Consider the following 20,441-nt stretch of genomic DNA (forward strand, 5'->3'; position numbering starts at 1 on the left):
TAGGTAAGAACTATGAAACTGATTAGCATGAAAAGGTAATGAAATGAACTAAGAACAGACCACGGCAGTGTTTCAGGGAGGAGGACAGAGGCTGCACTGGACACACTGCAGGTGCTCTGCAGTATCCTGTTTCATCTCTGCATGGGTCTCTGTGGTGCCTTGTTACTTGGTGCTGCTGTGTGGATGCTGTTAATGCTGCGCACCTGGGCTCTGGCGTGCTTTTGGTATCAAGTTACAAAGGATTTACTTTGCATTTTACTTGTAATTACAGAGTTCACACTGCACCTTTTGTATCACTAATGTGCAAATACATATTTTGTATGAGCAGTTTTAAGAGCTTTCAATACAGAGTGAAAATTCTATTTTGAATATGTCTAGAGGGTGAGAGTCTATATGGATTAATACCCTGTGAGAATGGGCGTATTAACGCTACAGAGGCGCATCACTAGGGCCTTACTCGTATTGGCATGAATCACAGCCATTGTACGGAATGAAAGTTAAATGGATGTTACAATCTGTACCTTATTTTAATATATAAAACAATGGAGAAAGACGGTCTAGTTTTGCTATTTGTGTAATTGCCTTCTAGTAAAGCAGCAGTGTTTGTATCTCCTGGAATCTGTTTAAGTAACTCCTTACAAGAACCACGTCACTATCTGTTTGCACACACTGGGTATTCTTTCAGCAGTATAGGGAAATCAAAGTGCCCTAATTTTATAAACAGTAATTCTTCATTCCTCAGTATTACTGAGCTATGTATGCTTCAGTATTTCAATTTCTCTGTCTAATCCACTAGCTACCTTTTTTATATACATCTCAAAATGCTTTTCAGCAGAGGTAAAATCAGGTATTGTTTGTTTTGGTAGTGGGAGCCAGGAAGTTAGATCTAGGATTGTTGAATGACCTCATTACTCAATAGCATTAATCAAGACAAGATGTCCTTCCATGCCAACATTTTTTTTTCAGGAAATAATATTATCCATTTGCTGTCCTCCAAACCAAATGTTAGCCCTAATCAAAGTAGGGAAGCTCATTAGATTGCTTTTGTGAGTAATGAAGAGCCATTTGCAATGGCTGCATCCTGTGAAATTCAATCAAGGAAATCCCATAAGGGCCCAGACTAGTTATGATGGAGTGTCTCCTTGCTCAGCCCTTAGTTTCGGCCATCTTACACAGTGGGCATTTCTGTTGAAGACGTGCACTTAACAACCCACAGAGTCTGCAAGATGCTTAGCTGGAGCCTTCAGCGTTCTTCACTCCTGTCCCTCAGGGTTTCTCCTTTTATTTTGTTAAATTATCAAGTTCCTGGTAAAATTATCAAAACCATGCCAGCAAAGTTAGGCCATACACAACCACGTGGGGCGGGGGATGGTTCTAAATAGATGTGAGCTAGCGTTTCAGTGCTCTAGGTTGCTTTAGAGAAGTGTCGTGATGCAGGTTTATCGAGTAACTGCAATGTGAACTGCATCAGTCTGTCTCCAGAAAGCTGGTTGCTTTCATGTAGGGACCTCTGTAGGGTTCAACACCCAGGTTTCAGCTCTCAGTTTTGGGAATCCTGATTTGTAATACAGAGGGGAGGTTGCATTTGCATAGCCATCTAATTCAGCCTTCACAGGCCGTGAAATGCATTGCTGGAGGGGTGCTTGCACAGCCTTTCAGTTCATGTTTCTGGTGTGCTGTGTTAAGAAATTTCATCCTTTTTAGCAACTACAGATGTACTGAATATTTCACAGGAGCCAGAAAAGTGCCCTGCCCTAAAGATGTTACAGTCACAGGGCTTGTTGGATCAACGGCAGAGGGATCATGAACGCCCTCCTGAGAAAGTGAAAGCAGACAAGAAGGGAGAAATCATTCCCAGTAATATCATCATGTCACATAGCTTTCAGAAGTGCATGAAGCCATCTTGATGCTTTACTTTTCACAGTGCTAACCTAGCAGGGTTTGCAGGGAGAGGGCAGCAACAGCTGATTATCAAGCTGCATTCATTAGCTGGACATCTACGAAATTGCCACAATCTTTTGATGTAGAAACAAATATGACACTAAGCCCTGCAGAGGTGAAAGGCTCGTGGTATCTATAGTCCCTGCCCTGGTTTGGTTTATTCATATTGACCTAGAGCTGTAGAACAAAAAAGGATTATTGTGTGTGTGTAAGGTAGATATTATTCAGCATGTAGACTTCCAGTTAAATAGGTTACTTATTTCTGCTGTTTTCTTTTTTTCTTTTTTTTTTTTTTCTCCACGCATTCCTTGGCTTTTCTTCTAAGCTACAAAATTTTGGACGCTTTATAGAAATAAAATTTCCTTTGTAGAAATGGCTCTCCCCTAGATAAATTTTATATATATGTTTCCCTGCACACTTCCTTGCTAACTATTTTAAGTATTTCCTTTACTTAAAAGTAAACTTTTACTTAAAAGAAAAAGCAAGACCTGATGAAATCTCCAGGAAAAGCTTCTATGCAGTATAATTTCATACAAGCTTGGTAATAAAAATCAGGGAACTTAATTTGGTGTAGAGAACTTCCAGCCTTTTGCTCTGTCATCTTTTCTTGCTACCACTCAGACTGAAAATTATTTATGGATTTCGGTCTTCTCCTGTCAATTTTAATTCCCCAGTGCTGTGAACTCCTTATTTCAGTGAGCATTTAGTTACTGTACTTGCCCCGTTGCTTTGGTGTGGCTGCCTCTCCTCCTGACAATGCACCAGATGTAGCTTTTTATTTTCATAAAACAGATGTACAATTATGTGTTTAGGTCTGTTCCATTAATGTAATGATGATGGGGAAAAAAGATAAAGAATGAGCAAGGGAAAGATTTTTTGGAGATAAGCTGTACGGACTTGCATAAGTCTAATATGTAGTGCTGGGAAATTGCTTGTGTCTACAAGTCTCAAATGAAATGAAGTAACTTGCCCAAGGTCTCTCAGAAAGCATGTGGCAGAACCAGGAGTCATGCTCTCCTCTCTTGCTTCCTAACTTGAGCTTTTAACTGCAACGGCATCTCTTCTTTTGGTAGGCAACGATGAAATGTGTGTCTTGTTCCTTAATTGCAGCACTGAAATTGTTTTTGGGGCTGTGTCCTTTAGGAGCCATTCCAACAGAAAGACTTGCTTTTGGACATCAGAGCTCTGGCAACAAATGAATTTTGTCTGTATTCATATGTTGGACACCATGTGAGATGCCTGCAATGTTGGTACATTGCCCAGAACTTGAAGGAGCAGCGGTGTGAAAATTGAAGAAGGACCAAACACTTTACCTCCTTCTCTCCTTACTGTAATTCTAAGGTGTGGTCCCTTCATTACAGAGGTCCAAGCCTTGGGTTCTGGTGGAGAAGCTGGTCATGGGGTTGTTCTTTCAGCCCTTGAGTCCATCAACGTATATCGCAATCAGGAATGCTGGGTGACTTGCAGGCATCTCACGTGGTGTCCAACAACAGGAGGACATCAATAAAAACATCTTCCACAAGACCTTACTGAGTTTGCTTTATGTAAGTGACTTACGGAATTGCAGCTCTCGCTTTCTCCAGATCTGGGAAATAGACAGGGGTGAGCAAGCTGAATCTGAATCTTGTTTTACTTGTTCTTCCTTTTCTGTGCCTGTGTGAGGGACCTTGTCTTCTGTACTGGCAATCAGCTTGTAAAGAGACCATGGTGAGGTTGACCTGGCCCTAGGACAGTTTTTACTACAACTCCTACCCCATATTGGTGTTTGTTAAAGTCATGGACATGACAGATTTTTAACTATGTCTCAAACGGAAAACATTAGTGCTGCACTGACTTTAGAGCCTGTCTGTGTTGTACTCATTCCTCACCTCCTAAGTGTGCTCTTCATGTGTTTTCATGGACATTTCTAGCCAATTTTCTCACAAGCGCAGCGCTTAAGACTTTGTAGTCTCCTTCAGCAATCCGGATTGAAATTCCACCCTGTAGTCTCTGGAGTCATCTCCTGCCAGGGTCCAGAAGGGTTCTGATCAGGCGGCTCACAATGTTATACGCTTGCGCAGTGTTGCTGCAATGCTTTGTTAAGGCCTTTTCAGTGTGTGGGTTGTGGTGCAGTGCAGTGGCTGGTGCCCATTTGTCTGCTTGGATAGAAGTTATTCATCTGTAAAAATTAATTTATTCTTGTTGGTTTTGGTGGCATCAACCATGTGATGAAGAGGTTAATCAGACACAGTTGGTGGTCATCATCTGTGTAAGGGGGGAAAGTGTCCAAAGTGACAGGAGGAAGAGTGATTCAGGTAAAAAAGAATAATAAATTAGAGAGTTTCTGACTCACTCTCAGCTTGGAAGCAAAGGAGTGCTGTGAGGGTGCTGTCGTACAAAGTTCAATAGGATGCATTCTGGGTGAGGACTATCAGCCCTTTCTGTAAGCTGTTGCCCAGGGCATTTGGAAGAAACATTGAGTTTTATTACAACTTCAGAGAGACTGTGAGCTAAGTGATAGATGGTGAAATCTCATGTTTTCTGCATTGAAACATCCTTAGAAATGTTAAGTATCAGAAATGAACATTTGATAACTCACTATGTGTTGTGTGAAGTGGAGAGTAATTCTGTGTTGGTGTCAACCCAGCAGATAGAGAATGCCACAACTCCCAGTGACGGCTTTTTTAGCTGTACAAACTCTTAAGTAAATGCTATTAAATACGTGCAAACATAATCTAGTCCACACCACTAAAGTACATAAATGTTTTTGTGTTTGTGTGTATGTGTGTGCACATGCATATTTGGTGCTTTAAAAAGTCTTGTTCTACAAGCTGAATCAGTCAGGATGAAGAATTTAGAAAGTCTCACGAACAGGATGTTTTAAAGAACATTTAGTAAATGCAGGAGCATTCAGGTGCTTCTGTTGTGCATTGGAAGACAGCCAGGTGATGTAATTATTTCAGGAGATGGTTATGAAAATGTCTCATTCCTTGGAAATTCAGGAGAATAACGAGCAGCAACCTCTGAAGTTATGAACTTCTTTTAAAGTTAATGTATTTTGGATAATTTGCATCCCAGAGTTTTAGAAGTCTTGGCTGAGGAACAATTTCTCTTTAATTTTGTTTTATAACAGCCCTTCAAATGCAGGGAAAGTTCCAGGAGGTAAGAGGAGAGCAAAGGACATGACCTAGGTGTGCATGGGTTAGTCACCTCTGGGTGAACCTTGAGTAGAACTCTTGAAATCCTCATGCAGAACTTGGTTAGGAAGTGTTACAGTTAGTAATGCCAATGAATATGTATTTATGGATCCTGTCATACTAATTTTTCTGTTTTATAGGACTGGAGATTTTTAATAGAAGATATTTGTTTGCATATAATATGCTTTATAAAACAATTTACTTAGTGTGTTGTGATGTTTTTATTTATATATAAAAATGTATATGTACATTATAAATATGTATATAATTATAATTACAAACTTATAAATTTAAAATTATATTTATAAAACATGGTCTGAGAGCCATGTTTTTCTAGATGATGCTGTAGGTAAAAGGCTGAGGCCACACCTGGATACAGCTGACATTTCTGTCGGTGCTGGAACCACTGAAACCTGGTTTTCTTGAGATACCTACTGTGTCCTTTCATACCACCATGCAACAATCCCAGCTTTCCCCTACTGTCCTGCCATTTCCAAGATTCCCATATCTGTCTACTCATTTTTTGTTAATTCCTGAAGCCCACTAACTCAGTGCTGCTAAACTGCCAGTGGGGTAGGACAGGCCAACTGCCAGACCGGGTTCTGAGCTATCTCTGTGCTGATCAGCCACAGGCTAGCAGAGTAGAAAAGTAAGGTCAGGCCTTGAATTTCTCTCACTGACAGTGCCTGTTTGGGTCTCCTTCCCTTTGCAGCCACTGGCTCTCCCAGCGCTTGTAGAAACATGATTACATTTGGTATCTGGGCCTGTGTCCTGTATGAAGTTGGCCACTGGGGTCAGAAAGATGGATGGACAGTGTGAACACACAACTTCATTTTCCTGAACGTTCCTGAGTAGCGATAGTTATTTCATCTGTATGTTCACACTGACAAAACTGCCAGCTCTTGGATGATTTCTCTGAGGAAGACATTGGTACATTAGAGGAGGTTCACAGAAGAACTGTTAAGTGACTAAAGAGAGGAGAAAAGCCTCAAATTACTTAGCCTAAACAACAGATGGCTCAGGGTGAATGGATCAATAGGGGAGGATATTTTAAAAAATTTAATTATTAAGGGTTATTCAATCTAGCTGTAAGAGCCAACTGAAATAGACAACTGGAGTTGGAAGCTAATGTTTCAACTGGAAGTATTCAAACTGGAAGTAATGCAAAGGGTTTTAGATGAGATAACTTACCAAAGGTTATGATGTGTTTATTTTCCATTACTGATTGAAAGGTATGGCTGTACTCGGAAAAACGCTTAATTCAGGAAGCTTTAGGGGTGTTTTGAGCAGCTATTAGTATTTCTGTTTGAAACATAGGCTTACAGAGTTTTCTGAAAATTGCCCCAATAATTTCCAGCCTTTGCTAAATTAGGTGAAATGGAAAAGTTGGTCTCGTGCCCTGTGGTTTCTTTTGTTGCTAATTGCAAGGGTGAGTCGACGTGCGAGTGAGAGAGACTCTTATCTCAAGGTCACTAGTTAGATTTCAGCTCAGGATGCACATGTAAAATGACACCATCCGACCAGCATGACGGTCTCCACTGAATTCCCACAGGCCACTGAATGGTGGCGATTGCGTGAGATTGCCAATAGTAGTAACAGAGCTTTCTTAACAAGCCAATTGGCAAAGAGATGAGCATAAAGACAGATGCTTTTTCATCACATAACCATGAAGCAATTCTTTTTCTGGAACAAATCTGAACGGGAGATCTGTAGGAAGCTTGTGTTTCTACAGCCAAGGTGTAGGTGTACAGCATTCCTGTAGGTGTTGTGTGAGTAAATAGTTGCCAGCCTGGATATTGTTGCTGTCCAAAGAGATGATGTAAGAAATTAGCTCCCACTATTTTGTACATCTGGTCAATCCTTCTTATAGTACCTACAACAGGAACCCACACCTCAAAAATTAGGTTGCCTTCTTAAGAATTAAGCTGTGACTGCAAAGCTATCAGATGGGCTTACGGGTCTCTGGTAAGTATTGTACGCTCTGAGCAGAAATGTAAGGCATACAAGTTGGGCTTAATTATTTATAGCTAAAGCCCTATTTAGAATTAATGGTTTTCCTTCACATGTGGGTAGCTGCTATAGGTGCTGAACCATACAGCGATTTCAGCTCCAGCAGAGCACTAATAAGCAAACAGAGTGCTATCTGATAGCTCTGGGAATGAAGAGAGGAGTTTGGAGAGAGATGTAGTTTATGGTAAGCAGTGTGGACAGTTAGCAGCATCTTACCTCTGCTTTTCTATTTGCTGGCTTGAATACTTACTTCTGTACCCAGAGCTGTGCTGCCCTGCTTCTTCTGTCCCTTGTGCAGAGAGAATGTTGGGTCAGGGTGGAGCTGTGTAGAGCAAACAATCCTTAGGTCGTCTTCTGTCCTCTCCTGGCTGTTTGGCAGCAGTTACATCGCTGCTACTGTCACTTCAATGACACTGGAATAGCAACAGGGAAATATTTACTGCAGTTACGTATGCAACGATTGAACAGCTACAAGTAGCCAGTAACATATGAGCAAATCAATCAATGGAAGTGGATAGGCTTTCTGTGATGCACAGAGCATGAGGTCTGATGCACTGTGCTGGAGCTGCATCTCGTGCATAGTTCATTTCTGGGTACTGGGCATTAGACAATGTCCTTCCTTCCTCCTCTGTATTTGTTGCTGGATGTTTTTGTGTAGGGCTGCCACAGCATTTGACCAAAGTGGTCTCAAGGTTAATTTTACAGCTTTTTGAGAGGAAAACTCTGGGTAGTATCTTGCTCGCTAGAGCAAGTATGATTGGGATGCAGGGTGTAACTTGTACTCCAAGATACCTGAAGTGGAACATAGTGTTACACAGAGAAAAATAAATGAACTGGATGAGAAATCTGCACAAGTCCTGTGCTCAGTGCCTCCTGTGGATGCAAGGCCTGGATATTGGGGTTGCTGAACTCCCATTGACTTCAAGGGAGGTGACAACTCTGAAAACTACTATATGATGTAAATGACGTAGTAAATTCTTCCCTGTGTTTGATGGAGATTGAAATGTAGAAATTTCACATGGAGTAGCTAACATGGTTATCCTCTGGGTTCAGACAGATAGTGTCTAGGGTGCTCTTCACTCACTAACCTCTGTGGCTGCCCAGAGCAGTGATGATCTTACCTTTCACATCAGTGAGACTCATTAACCACTGGCAGCTTCTGGGTCTCTCTAACAAGGGGCAAAACTTTTTTTTTTTTTAAGTTGAATTTACATGTAGGTACTGTAGAAGGAGTAAGTGATACATTTTTCTATCCTAAATGGGAACAATTTGTATGTTTTGTCAGATTTCTCTTCATTCTACTGGGACCTAAGGGCAAAGCAAAATCCTATCATGAGATTGGCCGAGCCATTGCCACCCTGATGTCTGATGAGGTAGGTGGCTTTTACAACTAGATCTTTGAATGTCCAACTGAACCATCCCATCCCATCCCATCCCATCCCATCCCATCCCATCCCATCCCCTGCTGAAATCAGTTCTCCTGGGTATCACTTCACTAGTAATAATGACGCCTTCTCCTCCAGCATGGCTGACCGGAGCATGCCTGTGGGTGGGATGCACGTAAAGCTGAAATACCCAGATGTCACTTAACAATTCCATCTGTTTACATAACTATTTAATTTGCCTTCATGATTTTATAAAAGCATAACTATAGGAAGTTTTTGTCCATCATGCTTACTTTCCTGCTAGTGATTGTTCTTTTAAATAGATTTTGAATTAATCTATGGACTTGTGTTGTGGTGTGCGTCTTGTGTCACATTTTACAATCACAGTAACCCACAGCTGCACTCCAGGTAATTCCTGCAGAAATGTTTACACCAAGGATATATTATTCTGTGTTGCACTGTATCCCAGAACACTTCTTAATTTATGCAGTGCTTATATATTATCCACGAGTAGCTAGCAATTATTTGTTAATCATATACCTCAATAAGATGACTGTGCTTTCCATATACATTTACAGCTTTTTTTCTTCCAGTGTCTTTTAGGTTCTGTGAATCTGTGGCTGATTTACGTTATGTTTATTTCTTGCTATCTCCCAGTCTTCTGCTTCTGTACAGTTCACTTAGCTAGTGCTCGCCTGGTCCCAGCTCTTTTGTTTTCTGTCATCATGCCCTCAGTGTTTGGAGCAATGATCTAGTTTCCAAAGTTCTCTCTTACCCGACCATTGACTCTTTTGTTTTTTAAGTCTTATTGCGTGTGCTGGTCCGCCTTCCCTCCAAGCAGTCCAAAAGATTTCTGTAAAATTCAGCATCAGTGCTCTTTTTTTCTCTCTTTTCTCATTCTCTCTTCTAATACTAATACAAGGCCTTTCAGTAAACTAGGTTTTATGTCTTGTTTTTACTTTGGAGTAAATATTGTCATCATTTCTATTTCACAGATTGAAAACGAACCCTTTTTTTTTTAAATAAGCTGACATAGAAGATAGCAACAAAAATTGTCATTGTTAAAGTGTATTTTCAAAGTATAATTGACACTTCTTATTTATTGGAAAATTCTTTTTTTGAATGAAGGAAGTAGGTACTTGCTTTGGTAACATTTCTGACAAAGGTTAAAAATGCACAGTTTGCTAAAAATCAGAAATGCTAAAGAAAAGAATCTTTGTCATTGCACAACTGAAGAAAGGGCTTTCCTGAGGTTCATGCACCCTTGTGACAAGTGTCCTGATACATTTTCGAGAGGTTTTTGAGACTTAATGAGTTGGTTTTTTCATAGAGTAAAACTCAGTAGCTGCCTATGGAGTCTGGGCTGCAGAAGACACAAAGCTTTGCTACATGGAGTCTTTCCCTTCCTTGCAGGTGTTCCACGACATTGCCTATAAAGCCAAGGATCGGCAGGACCTGATTGCTGGCATCGATGAGTTTCTGGATGAAGTTATTGTGCTCCCCCCTGGGGAATGGGATCCAGCCATTAGGATAGAGCCCCCCAAGTCTCTTCCATCTTCAGATAAAAGGTACCGGCAGGAGACGGGCAGGGTTATCTCTGTGATGAAGGACAGCACGTGTCACTTCTGAAAAGCTGACAAGAAGACAAGCTGCACCGGGTTTATCAAGTAACTGCACTGTGACCTGTGTCTGTGCCTCCTTCTCTAGAAAGCGCTAGAGATATTTTAAGGTCGTTCTTAATAAAGTGGAGAAGGTTGTTCTTGCAGTTCTGTACCTTTTGAGTGGTGGTGCAGGGACATAATGATATACATGATATAATGAGTATCCAGATATTCCGGGGGTTCTGTTTGCGCTTTCTAACGTGCTATGTTCCATTTGGGCTTCCAAAAGGCCAGCTTTCAAGTCTCCTTCATATAACACGGCTTCAGGAAAGGCTGTCTAACACTTGGCTGGCAGAACTCTATCTGTATTCTGTTTTGTGGAGCCATCAGGCAAAGCACTGAGCCTCAGCTTGGCTTGTGTTCTTGCTTAGGAAAAACATGTACTCTGGTGGAGAAAATCTGCAGATGAATGGAGACACGCCTCATGACGGTGGACATGGCGGTGGGGGCCATGGGGACTGTGAAGAATTGCAGCGAACTGGCAGGTCAGTAACACTGCTCAACGTGATGTAGCTGGTGTGATCCATCCACAGTGACAATGTTTACCTTTGAGAAAAGTTTCATCTTTTCAACTGTGCACCCCAGAATACTGTTTGAATCTACGCAGGATGAGCTGTGACCCCCCCAGCCCCCCCCCCGGAATACATCCTGTGGTTTTGAGTGCCCAATTTGAGACTGAATGGTTTTGAAATCCAGCCCTGAAAAATTACTAAGCATAGGCACTCAAAAATGAAAGAAGGTACTTGCTGGCTATTGAGAGTCTGTGTGCCTGTGAAGTTAGACAAAGCTGTGAGGGATGTAAATGTGGCAGGTACAGTTCCATTTTGTATTCAGATTGCTGGAAGTGCTTTAGCCAGAAGCAGCGAAGTTGTCTTTTCCAGACATTCCTGTTACAGTGCAATTGAATGGATGAAGGCTTTTATAGGATAGAAATACATAAGGTAACAGAGCCTGAGGCCTTCCTCTCTGCTTTATTGCTCTGTTTCTATGCCACATAAAAGTCCACTGGAGTGTGAATGCAGGTGACCATAAAACAGCACACTCAGCACTTCAGCGTCAATTTATTGTGTTGCTGTTGTAACCTCCCTCCCATGCTATATTTTTTGAGGTTTTAGTAGAATATCTAAATTCTAGTGGAAAAATCTGAAAGTCTGAATTTATACAGTAGTGCATACAAAGCAGTTAATAAGTCCTCGTTCTGGGTCAGAATGTAATATGTGCTTACCCGCCCCGTAGCTCTGCATAGTGTCTGAACAGTCCTGCAGCGATGCTGGTGCGGGGTTTTCTGGTCGGTGTATAGCCCAGGAGACAGCTGAATTGTGGTGTGTCAAATACGTGTGAGTTAGTGTTGGTGGTGAACTGTATGCAAGGGAACAAGAGGCAAAACAAAAACAATTTTCATGTTGGTAGAATCAAAGCTATATGGAGTTCCTAAGAGTTAAATACTGTCTTGTCTAGATTGTAAAAATAATAATAATAAAAAAAAAAGTCTGGAAGTGCAGCTCTTTTGCTGTCCAAGATGATTTCACTTAGTTGCATTTTTACTCCCAGTTCTTTTTCTGGTTAATAGGTTGAAGCATTTTTTCCATTTAGCAGATTGTTTGGCTCACCCAACCATTGTGTCTGCCATGTGGAGAAATTTAGGCAAGGGTTTAGACTAGAGTTAATATATTTTATTACATCAACCAATATAATTGTAAAAAAACAGACAAGCTTCCTGAACTGCAAACTTTTGTGGTCTGTTTAAGCAGAAGTAGGACTTGTATTTCTGAAATTTGTCTCTTTCCAGCAGCATCACGTGGTCAAGATACTATCTTTCTTTAAAACCTTATCTCAGTGATATCCCTGGACCATCGCCACTGTGATAAGACTATTATGTAATATGATGACCTCACTCCTTTCAGATCATCCTTCACTTCTGGCAGTGCTTCTCATTACTTATCTTAGTGACTTTCACTGTAAAACATTTTACGCAAGTCTCCTCTTGCTTGTCTTTTCAGGTTCTGTGGTGGCTTAATCAAAGACATAAAGAGGAAAGCACCGTTCTTCGCCAGTGACTTCTACGACGCTTTAAATATTCAATCCCTTTCAGCTATTCTTTTCATTTACCTGGCCACAGTGACCAATGCTATAACTTTTGGAGGACTACTTGGTGATGCTACAGAAAACATGCAGGTTAGCAGTAGCTTTCAGAAGCAACAAATCAGAGCTGACTCGTCTTACTATCTACGGTCAGAACTGAATTCTGGGTACAATTAACAGAGGTATCACGTACTTCCACTGAAAGCTGGCTTTCTTTCTCTGCTGTTGGATGGCTGTCCTTTGAAAAATTGTACATACGGTTACCTTAAATGGTGTTTGAAAGATGGCCAATCAACAGAGAATTTAGCATCCTTGCTCCTTCTATATAGAGAAGTTCTTTGGATCTACTCTCTGTGTTTTGTCTTGGTTGTACTGTTTCAGTCAAATTAAGTTTACTAAGTGTGATTCAGACTTTCCATGTCATCAGAGCATAGCGCTGTATTCTCTGCATGATTCTTGCAATCTCTGGACTTCTGCCTCTCTGGCAGAAAGGAAATACGAAGATTCATAGGAAAGCAGTGAATTAGGTGATGTGGTAGCAGAAAAAAATGCAAATTCTTTAGGAATACAAATTCTGTGATAATGGAAAATCAGATTCTGGGAAGCATATTGCATATCTGGAGACCAAATGGGTCAGTGGTAAAGACAAAAGTAGGGGCTTCAAGGCATGGCTTAGTTTTACATAAACTCTAAAGGAAGGGATTCAGTTTTAGCACTGCTCTAGATTGTGTTTGACAGAACAGAATTATGCTCTGAGAGAATGCTTTAGTATTTCCTTTTTTTTAATAAGGAAGAAAATGTAATAGCTTTTATTTAGACAGATTCAATGCAGCCATGTTGAATGTCCTAACAATAATCAAGCTTGTAGCAAGTGACTGAATTATTCATTTATGCAAATTTAATTTAAACAAACATAGAAAAGGGGGGCATCTATCCAGAACTCTCAACTTCCCTAACATAAATTACAGGCTAGAGGAAGAGTCAGTGGCTGGTGGAGTGCCAAACATCCTCCCCCCGTACAAATATGGTTTTCCACTTCCAAAACTTAGCTACCCAGCAGTTGTGCGAACAGATGCATGATGCACGCCCTTAAAAAGAAATAATAGCACATGGAAGCAGAGAATGAAAAAGCCTCCAGGATCCACCACAGATCATCACTCTTCTATCATAAAGCAGCAGGGGAATGTCTGCCTGCTCTGTACCTGTACATGGTACAATATTTAAAGTAGGGAGAGGAAATGCTACCTGATTCAAATTTAGTGCACGTAATCATGCACTTGTGCCAAAAAGTCTTTCTGAATCCCTTTGTATCCAGTAAACGTCTACTGTCAAGTTGGAAAATATTTTTGTCACTGGAACGGACAGTATAGTTTCTTAATGCTCACAGACAAAAAACAACCCTCAAGAAATTATTACAAAAAAAAAAAGCATTCTGCATTTCAAGAACTTGGAAATGTGTCATTTATCTTACAAATGGTAAAATCACTGCCCCATTAAGCAGTGCCAGTCCTGTTGCTTGCACTTGGTTATATTGCTCGAACAAGACACATGCACATGCTGTCTTTTGTTTTGGCTGCTGGATCAACAAAAAGGAGGAATCTACTCCTTTTTGCTCTGCAACAGGAGGAGATTATTACGTTTGGTACCTGTTTTCCAGCAGCATGGGAAACACCAAAGATGGCCTCCATAGGGGTCCTCTTGGTGGTTTTCCCTTGCCAAGATTTACTCGATGGTGCAGCAGTGCACAGACTCATAAATGGTTTGCAACCATTATTTGTTGCTGCCCGTCTTTCCTTGGGAGAATTTCTGCGGCCAGGGTCCACATTAGAAAACTGGGAAGGAAAGCAGAGATAAAACAAGGTAGGCCTCCAGGAGAAGAGCTGGCAATCCTTGGGCTCTGGGGGGACCCCTCTGCTGTTTTATACTTGCCAGGGATTGATGCATAAAGGTTTTTTGCTTACACATCTCTTCTGCTGGGGTGAAGTTCTTCCAAGAACCTCATAAACCTTCTTGATGTGATTATATCTTGAGTACGCGACCTTCCTCTGATTTATTCTGGCAGTCATCTGTTGAACATGACAGTCTTGTTTCACCAAAATATTTTTGAGACTGAACTGTATAAGAGGGGAGACACAATGTGGGAGAAAGGTGAAAGAGAAAACACAGACTGCATTTGGTTCATAGTTTTCTCTGCAGTAGATAAAACCCAGCATGAATTTCCCCACTGCTCAGAGAAAAAAAAGAAAAAGCAAGTCCCTAGAAAGACAAAAGCTGCAGGAACAGCCTGTTTTGAGCTCAGTGATTTATTCTCCATGGTGAAAAGGGAAACCATTGATGCTTTGCAGTTAAAAATATCACTTTGGTAACAGGGAAGTTCTGGAGCAAATATAAACACAGCATAGCCGTTTATGACAAAAGTTCCAGGAGAAGCAGAAAGAAAACACAGAAGTCCTGCTGAATGTTTTGTCCCTTGCTTCTCAGATGTGTGTTCTCAGTGAGGAGGGAATTAGCCTCTTGATATTTCTCTCCAGGCGTAGCAGCTTGCAGAGCTAAAATTGGCCTGTTCATATGTTTTGGGGCCCTGTTTAATTCAGTCTTTCTCTAAAATTTCTCTGCTGAACCCATTCCTCATAGTTGCAGAAATGTTGAAAGCTTCCACAAACTCACAGCAATCCTATGCAAGTGATTTAAAATTGAAGTACCCCCAGTTTCTCTGAACAGCTCACTGATGGTCCAAGGTTTAGAGAGTCCGGGCACAACTGGCTTTTCTTTGGCCACCTCCATTCAACAAGCCTTTATTCACCATCATTGTTTGAAAAGGAGTTGGGTTTCTTTGGCTGCTGTGGGAGTCTGGAAAGGTTTTTGGCTGCTGGTTTTCAGCAGAAGAGTAAAATTGTGTGTTCTTTATGCTCAAATGCTCCTGTGCTGTCAATCTGAGTGAAATGTCCCAAGCTACCCAGTTCAAGTTGCTCCTCCAGGGAGCTGCTCGGTGGGATCAGAGTCCGGGTTCATGTCAAGTGTTCTTCAAACCATTCTGTATTTCTGCAGTGGAAAAAGTTAGTTCAGAAGCGTGCTTTTCTGCAAGACATCCAACGGAGTGAGCTGCACTGAATCTTCACAGCCAAAAATGCAAGGAAGGGAAAGTAATGCAGGAGCAAGACCTGGCCCTCACAGGAGGCTCCAGTGTTGTGAAGAGACAAAGAGAGGGCTCTTTGTCACAGGCCATCTTCCCCAGGATGTTTTCACATTGGCAGAGCCTCATTGACTACTAGTTTACATCAGCTTCTACATCTGAGCAGCAGCCTGTAAAAATTTTCCTCCCAAACATTTTATCTTCATAGAAAACAGTAATTTTGAGACTACCACATTTGTGCTTCTTGTTTCTTGTAAACAGTTATGTGACCACCCCGGATCAGGTGCTCGAATTGCCTGGGCCATGCTGTCTGTCCTGGAGAGCCTGACATGGCCAACATTTCTTTAAAAGCTCACTTCAGAGTTTTATGTTTCTGAGAAAAGACACTATTCTTAGCTGCAGACATGTGGAAGAATGCAGGGGAAAAGAGATTCCAGATGCACTGGCCGTGAGGGCCCTCTGTGAGTAATGCAGAAGGAGCGAAGGGGGATCAGCTGCACGAATGCCATTCCTTTTGCTGAGAGCAATTGTCTCATCCTCACAAGTCCCCCAAAGGCAACAAGCAAATGCCTGTAGGCTCTCGTCTGTATCCCCTGTAAAAAAAAAAAAAAGTGTAATCTTTGTATGGTAGTACAGCAAGCAGATCTCCCTTGCTCTGACCCCTGCAAGGACCATGTTTGTTATGATGGGCTTTACCAGTAGCAGTTAGGAATGGAAAAGACCAAGAATGGCACCTCCTGCCAAGGCAAGGTTGTTTGCGTCCACTCTACTCACATCAGTAGTTTTCTTAGATTGACAGGTGACTGAACACGTGGCAGAAACCAGACTGCTTTTAAATTTTCCTGCCTTTTGCTTCTCTGCACAGCTGCCTTACTGGTGCTTTTGTTAGCCAGCAATAGCAGTTACCTGACCACTGATATTTTGAGATCAGGTTTGTGGCCAGAAAAATAGTTCCTGATGGCTTCATAGAAAGTTCTGCTAGTAATTTAGTAGATAAAATTTTTCTGCTCTACATAGTGACATGCTGGTTTGACATGTGACAGTATGAATATACTTTTCTCACTGTAAACAGAAAGTTGGGTCTTTCCAAGAAACAGAGCCACAAAACTTAAATTCTTTGCGTTACCACTGATAAGTCAGAAAAACTGCAGCCCCAACCCTGCAGTTTGTCATGGATGAAGGATCTGCGTGTGCCTCTAATTGCTGGCTGCTTAGCACGTGCAGGATTCAGGCTGCTGATTCAGACAGAAACACAGTGAGGCATGTAAGTCTATGCTGAAATCTGCCCCTGGTTGTTGGGTAACTACTCTCAGTAAGGGTGACAAACACAGCTTAAATAAAGAGTCTAGGTTCAGTTTTTAGTTGAAGAGTATCTCGCTTAAACGCTAGATGTATCTTGCAGATTAGTTTGCAGAAGAGCAAATGAGGTTAGGTCCACCTATTTTTGCCTTTTTTGTTAGATGATGGATGCTCTGTCAATAATCATGTTACTGGCAAGAAAATATGACATTTATATTGCACCCGCAGCTTGCATTTTAAAAATAGGTATTGCCTAGCTATAGTTTAGATGAAAATCCAAGAACACATCAAGCACGCTCATTTATCATTCCCCAGTGAAGCTGTTTTGCCACACATGCCAAAGGTAATTGCAGAGTCCATTATATGTGGAATTTATTACTTGCTGGTGACATCTGATGAACTTGGGTCTCGACACATGACTGCTGGATGAAGTAGCCTTGTTTGGTTTGTGTCTCACTTACTAGAATAACTATTTGAAAGAGAGGCATCTTGTTTATCTAGGAGTATCTGTTCTTTTGGAGGAAGGAGAAAAAAAGCCCTCTGATGTTCTGGAGGACATCAGCACTGCTCTTTAGCCATGCTTTGCCCTGTCTGAGCCATGCGTGCCTTTACTGTCAAAGATGTGGGATATCTTCAGTGAGTTCTCATATCCTTTTAAGTGGTCTTTGAAAACACTTTATTTCCTTTATCAAAGATAAAATATAGCGTTATTAAACTCTGGGCCTCAGAAATAACTATGGGGGTTGGTGGTTATCCTGGATAACTGTGAACTGTTGAGATGAATACCTCTTTTTGTGTGGCTGCAGGAGAGGACTGAAGATGTTCTTCCCTTAGTTTTGGATATAGCAGCATACAGCACACTGCAAGTCACTGCTGGAACAACTGATTTTCTTGCAGCAGTGCTAACAGAAAGGGTTATTCAGTAGAACTAACATCTCCACTATGTCTACCGCAGGGTGTGTTGGAGAGCTTTCTGGGCACAGCAGTCACCGGAGCGATATTTTGCCTTTTTGCTGGTCAGCCACTCACAATTTTGAGCAGCACGGGACCTGTCCTTGTCTTTGAACGGCTTCTCTTTAACTTCAGCAAGTAAGTGAAAGGGTGGAGGGCGGGCGGGAGGAGGAGAGTAATGTCTCACACTAATAAAATACTAGTTAGGGAACGAGATGGCTTGTGGTGGGGAAGGAGGGGGGTTAGTGCATGAAGTGAAACACTGCTTTGTTCCTTGTTGAGACTTCAGTGCTATCACATCTGAGATTTTCACAGGCACGTGTACCCCCGAGCACTGCCCGGTGTGTGGGTGCGCATCTCCATTGGGCCTCTTGGAAATGCTTTGCCAAGTCTGCGCTCAATGAGAAGTCTGCGCTACTTTCAGTTAGTGTGCTTGTTCCTCCCTGACTGCTGCATATGTTTTCCTGATTGCTGTGTTTCCCATCACAGCAAAGGAAGCAATTCCAACCCTCAGGGATTTCCCTAACAGGATCCCTTAGGTCTCCAGGTTACCAAAAATTTGTCCTTAAATTAGTATTCATTTGAAGTAATTGCTGTAACTAGTAAAAGTACCTATGATGTAAACAGCTACACAACTCTGTTTGTTCCCAGAATTCCTAGGTGGAGTTGTGCTGCATTAAATGCTTCTGCTTTTTTTTGTCTTTTAACTAGCATAAAGAGGTTCTGCTCCCTCCTAACAGCGTTAGCACATATGCTGTGCTAACAGCTGAAACCCAGAGCTAAGGGGAAGCCTGTTCTATTAGGTGTTCTCATTTGTTATTTCCATATCTGCAATGCTGGGAAAATATAATGAGAATCCCTAATGGAATCAGCATATTCATTGGTAACTTTACTTGTAGGACTACTGATATTTTGGAGGGTGTTTAGAAAATAGATAACATTGAGTTATACAGAAAATACCCCAGATCTCATGGCCCTCTTTTCACCCATCAGGGAGAGTTCACAACATCGCAAATACTTGTATTGCAGGACAAAAAATCAAAGGCTTTTGGATTGGTGTTGCTGAGCTTTCTTTCAAAAGCAGTCACCCATTATGTGGAACATATCTTGTTCCAATTGTAGTTATTTTTAGAAAATGGCTATTGAATTACTAAGATAAACATGGCTGCAGGTTGCAATAAGGCAGGAGGTATGGTACAGGACTGGCTCTTTAATCTCCTTCTTCATTACACGTGGGCTATGTGGGTACTTATTCAGAAATAATTGAGCAGATCCAATATTACCGTGCCTTTCCTATGAAAGCCCTACACATCAGAAAAGTCTTCTGAGGTACAGAGCTTCTGGAAGGCAGACAGTATTTTTACACGTGATCCCACTTACACAGTGATACAGTGGACTCCTTTGGAGTGAGCTGTTTTCATCTGGTTACTAAACTCCATTGATAATGCTTGTGGCAGCATAAGCTGTGTGCGCAAATGTCCTGCAGCTTGGGGTGAAATGGGCACAGTCTGATTCTTGTGCCACACTGTCAAAACTAGTGCTATTTTAATCAGTATTATTGGGTTTGAAGAGCCCATTCTGGCTTCATTAGAGCCATATTTATACCAATACAGGCAGAGGTTCATCTTGGACTCGAGGATGCCAGGGAGAGACTTCTTGCACCTTAAAATGGTATGCTGTCTCCTCCTGCCTGGCTCTGGGACTGCCGTTGTCCTTGGCACTGTCTGCACAATCATGTCCTGTTTGTGTCTGGTTTGCAGGTCTGCCCAGGTGCTGCACCTGGAAGAAAAAAAAAGCAAGATGGAAAAAAACTTCCAGTGGCTTTGGGAGGGAGAAGGTGGTTATTTTTAACTAGAGGAGGAGGTGGTGGTTATAAAAGCTATTGTCCTAACAACCTGCTGGAGCAGAAGGGCAGGATTTTTTTGAGGGACTCTTTCTCACAAGGAAATTGGAATCAAGTACTCTGATTTTCAATAATGCATTTGTGGTTGTTCATATTCACAACACCCTGTTTCCTGCTGGGAGCAAAATGAGAAAGACCTCCCATCTACTGATTCATTTAAAGAGTGTGTGTTTGTACAGATACCTAAGAAAGCCTCTGTTGAATGACAGCAAGCATTCCCAAAAGCAATTCAGAATACATCACGATCAGGTCTTCATTAGTAGCACAGTGCAGTTGTGTATTGTCCTATTCTGCAGATCCCATCCTATTTCTCTGCTCTCCTCCCCCCATTTGGTGTAGTAAATCAAACATTAAAACTCTGCTGTGAAGAATTTGGTTGGCAATATATAATAAAACACTTAAATTTGAATTTAACCTCAGTTTGCTGCTGATTAAGTTAAAGAACTGAGGACTTAGGTTACTCTCAGTTATCACCCTAACGACCAGGTAAGTTGCCTAGGCCTGGTGCTCCCATCTTACAGCATGGTGTCAGCCCGTTTGGGCTGGGAGCAATGGGAATATACTCAGCCACCCTGAAAAGCACTCCCAGCCCTTCTGCCTTCCAGACACAAAAGAGGGGTGTTTGGAAATTATCCTCTGCAGGGATGCCAGAAAAAAAATGAACCAAGGGCGAAGTGTTTCTTCTGCTGTATTCTGTACATGAAATGTCCTGTGCATTTTCATTTGCTTTGTAAGTTTCAGAAGTGCTGTGGGAGTTTGAGGGGTAAAAACAAAATAGTTCAAAACTTTTGAACTTCTTGAATAGGGTGCTGTCAGGACAATATCTGGGCTTCTGCCAACCATCTTCTTCACACTTGTCAGATGGACAACAGTTACTTCTCTCTAAGACACCGAGTCTGG

General features: G+C 41.6%; 1 protein-coding gene and 2 long non-coding RNA genes across 17 annotated transcripts in view; 1 reads left to right on the top strand and 2 right to left on the bottom strand.

Annotated features, from left to right (window-relative positions):
* LOC106043970 (uncharacterized) overlaps nt 1-11,568 on the bottom strand; it is a 32,739-nt gene extending 21,171 nt beyond the window's left edge. For 2 of the 3 annotated variants that reach the window (XR_010831540.1, XR_010831541.1), the window contains exons 1-2: nt 11,399-11,568; nt 7,378-7,540 (exon numbers count right to left, since the gene is read on the bottom strand). This is a non-coding gene — a long non-coding RNA (uncharacterized lncRNA). Of the gene's footprint in view, nt 1-7,377; nt 7,541-9,052; nt 9,392-11,398 lie in introns of those variants that run through there. The other variant, XR_010831542.1, reaches the window with a different exon arrangement.
* Nucleotides 1-20,441, top strand: part of SLC4A4 (solute carrier family 4 member 4) — a 230,004-nt gene that overhangs the window by 165,892 nt on the left and 43,671 nt on the right. For all 13 annotated transcript variants that reach the window (XM_013193772.3, XM_048045703.2, XM_048045701.2 and 10 more), the window contains 5 exons: nt 8,413-8,500; nt 9,926-10,080; nt 10,545-10,658; nt 12,174-12,348; nt 17,643-17,776. In XM_013193772.3, the coding sequence (XP_013049226.1) occupies nt 8,413-8,500; nt 9,926-10,080; nt 10,545-10,658; nt 12,174-12,348; nt 17,643-17,776 (666 nt within the window). The remainder of the gene's footprint in view (nt 1-8,412; nt 8,501-9,925; nt 10,081-10,544; nt 10,659-12,173; nt 12,349-17,642; nt 17,777-20,441) is intronic.
* The window catches only part of LOC106043969 (uncharacterized), a 45,510-nt gene continuing 39,699 nt past the window's right edge, over nt 14,631-20,441 (bottom strand). Inside the window, exons 4-5 of the long non-coding RNA XR_001212002.3 lie at nt 19,301-19,417; nt 14,631-15,981 (exon numbers count right to left, since the gene is read on the bottom strand). This is a non-coding gene — a long non-coding RNA (uncharacterized lncRNA). The remainder of the gene's footprint in view (nt 15,982-19,300; nt 19,418-20,441) is intronic.

This window comes from Anser cygnoides, chromosome 4, assembly GCF_040182565.1.
Source record: "Anser cygnoides isolate HZ-2024a breed goose chromosome 4, Taihu_goose_T2T_genome, whole genome shotgun sequence".
In the NCBI taxonomy this organism is placed as follows: domain Eukaryota; kingdom Metazoa; phylum Chordata; class Aves; order Anseriformes; family Anatidae; genus Anser; species Anser cygnoides.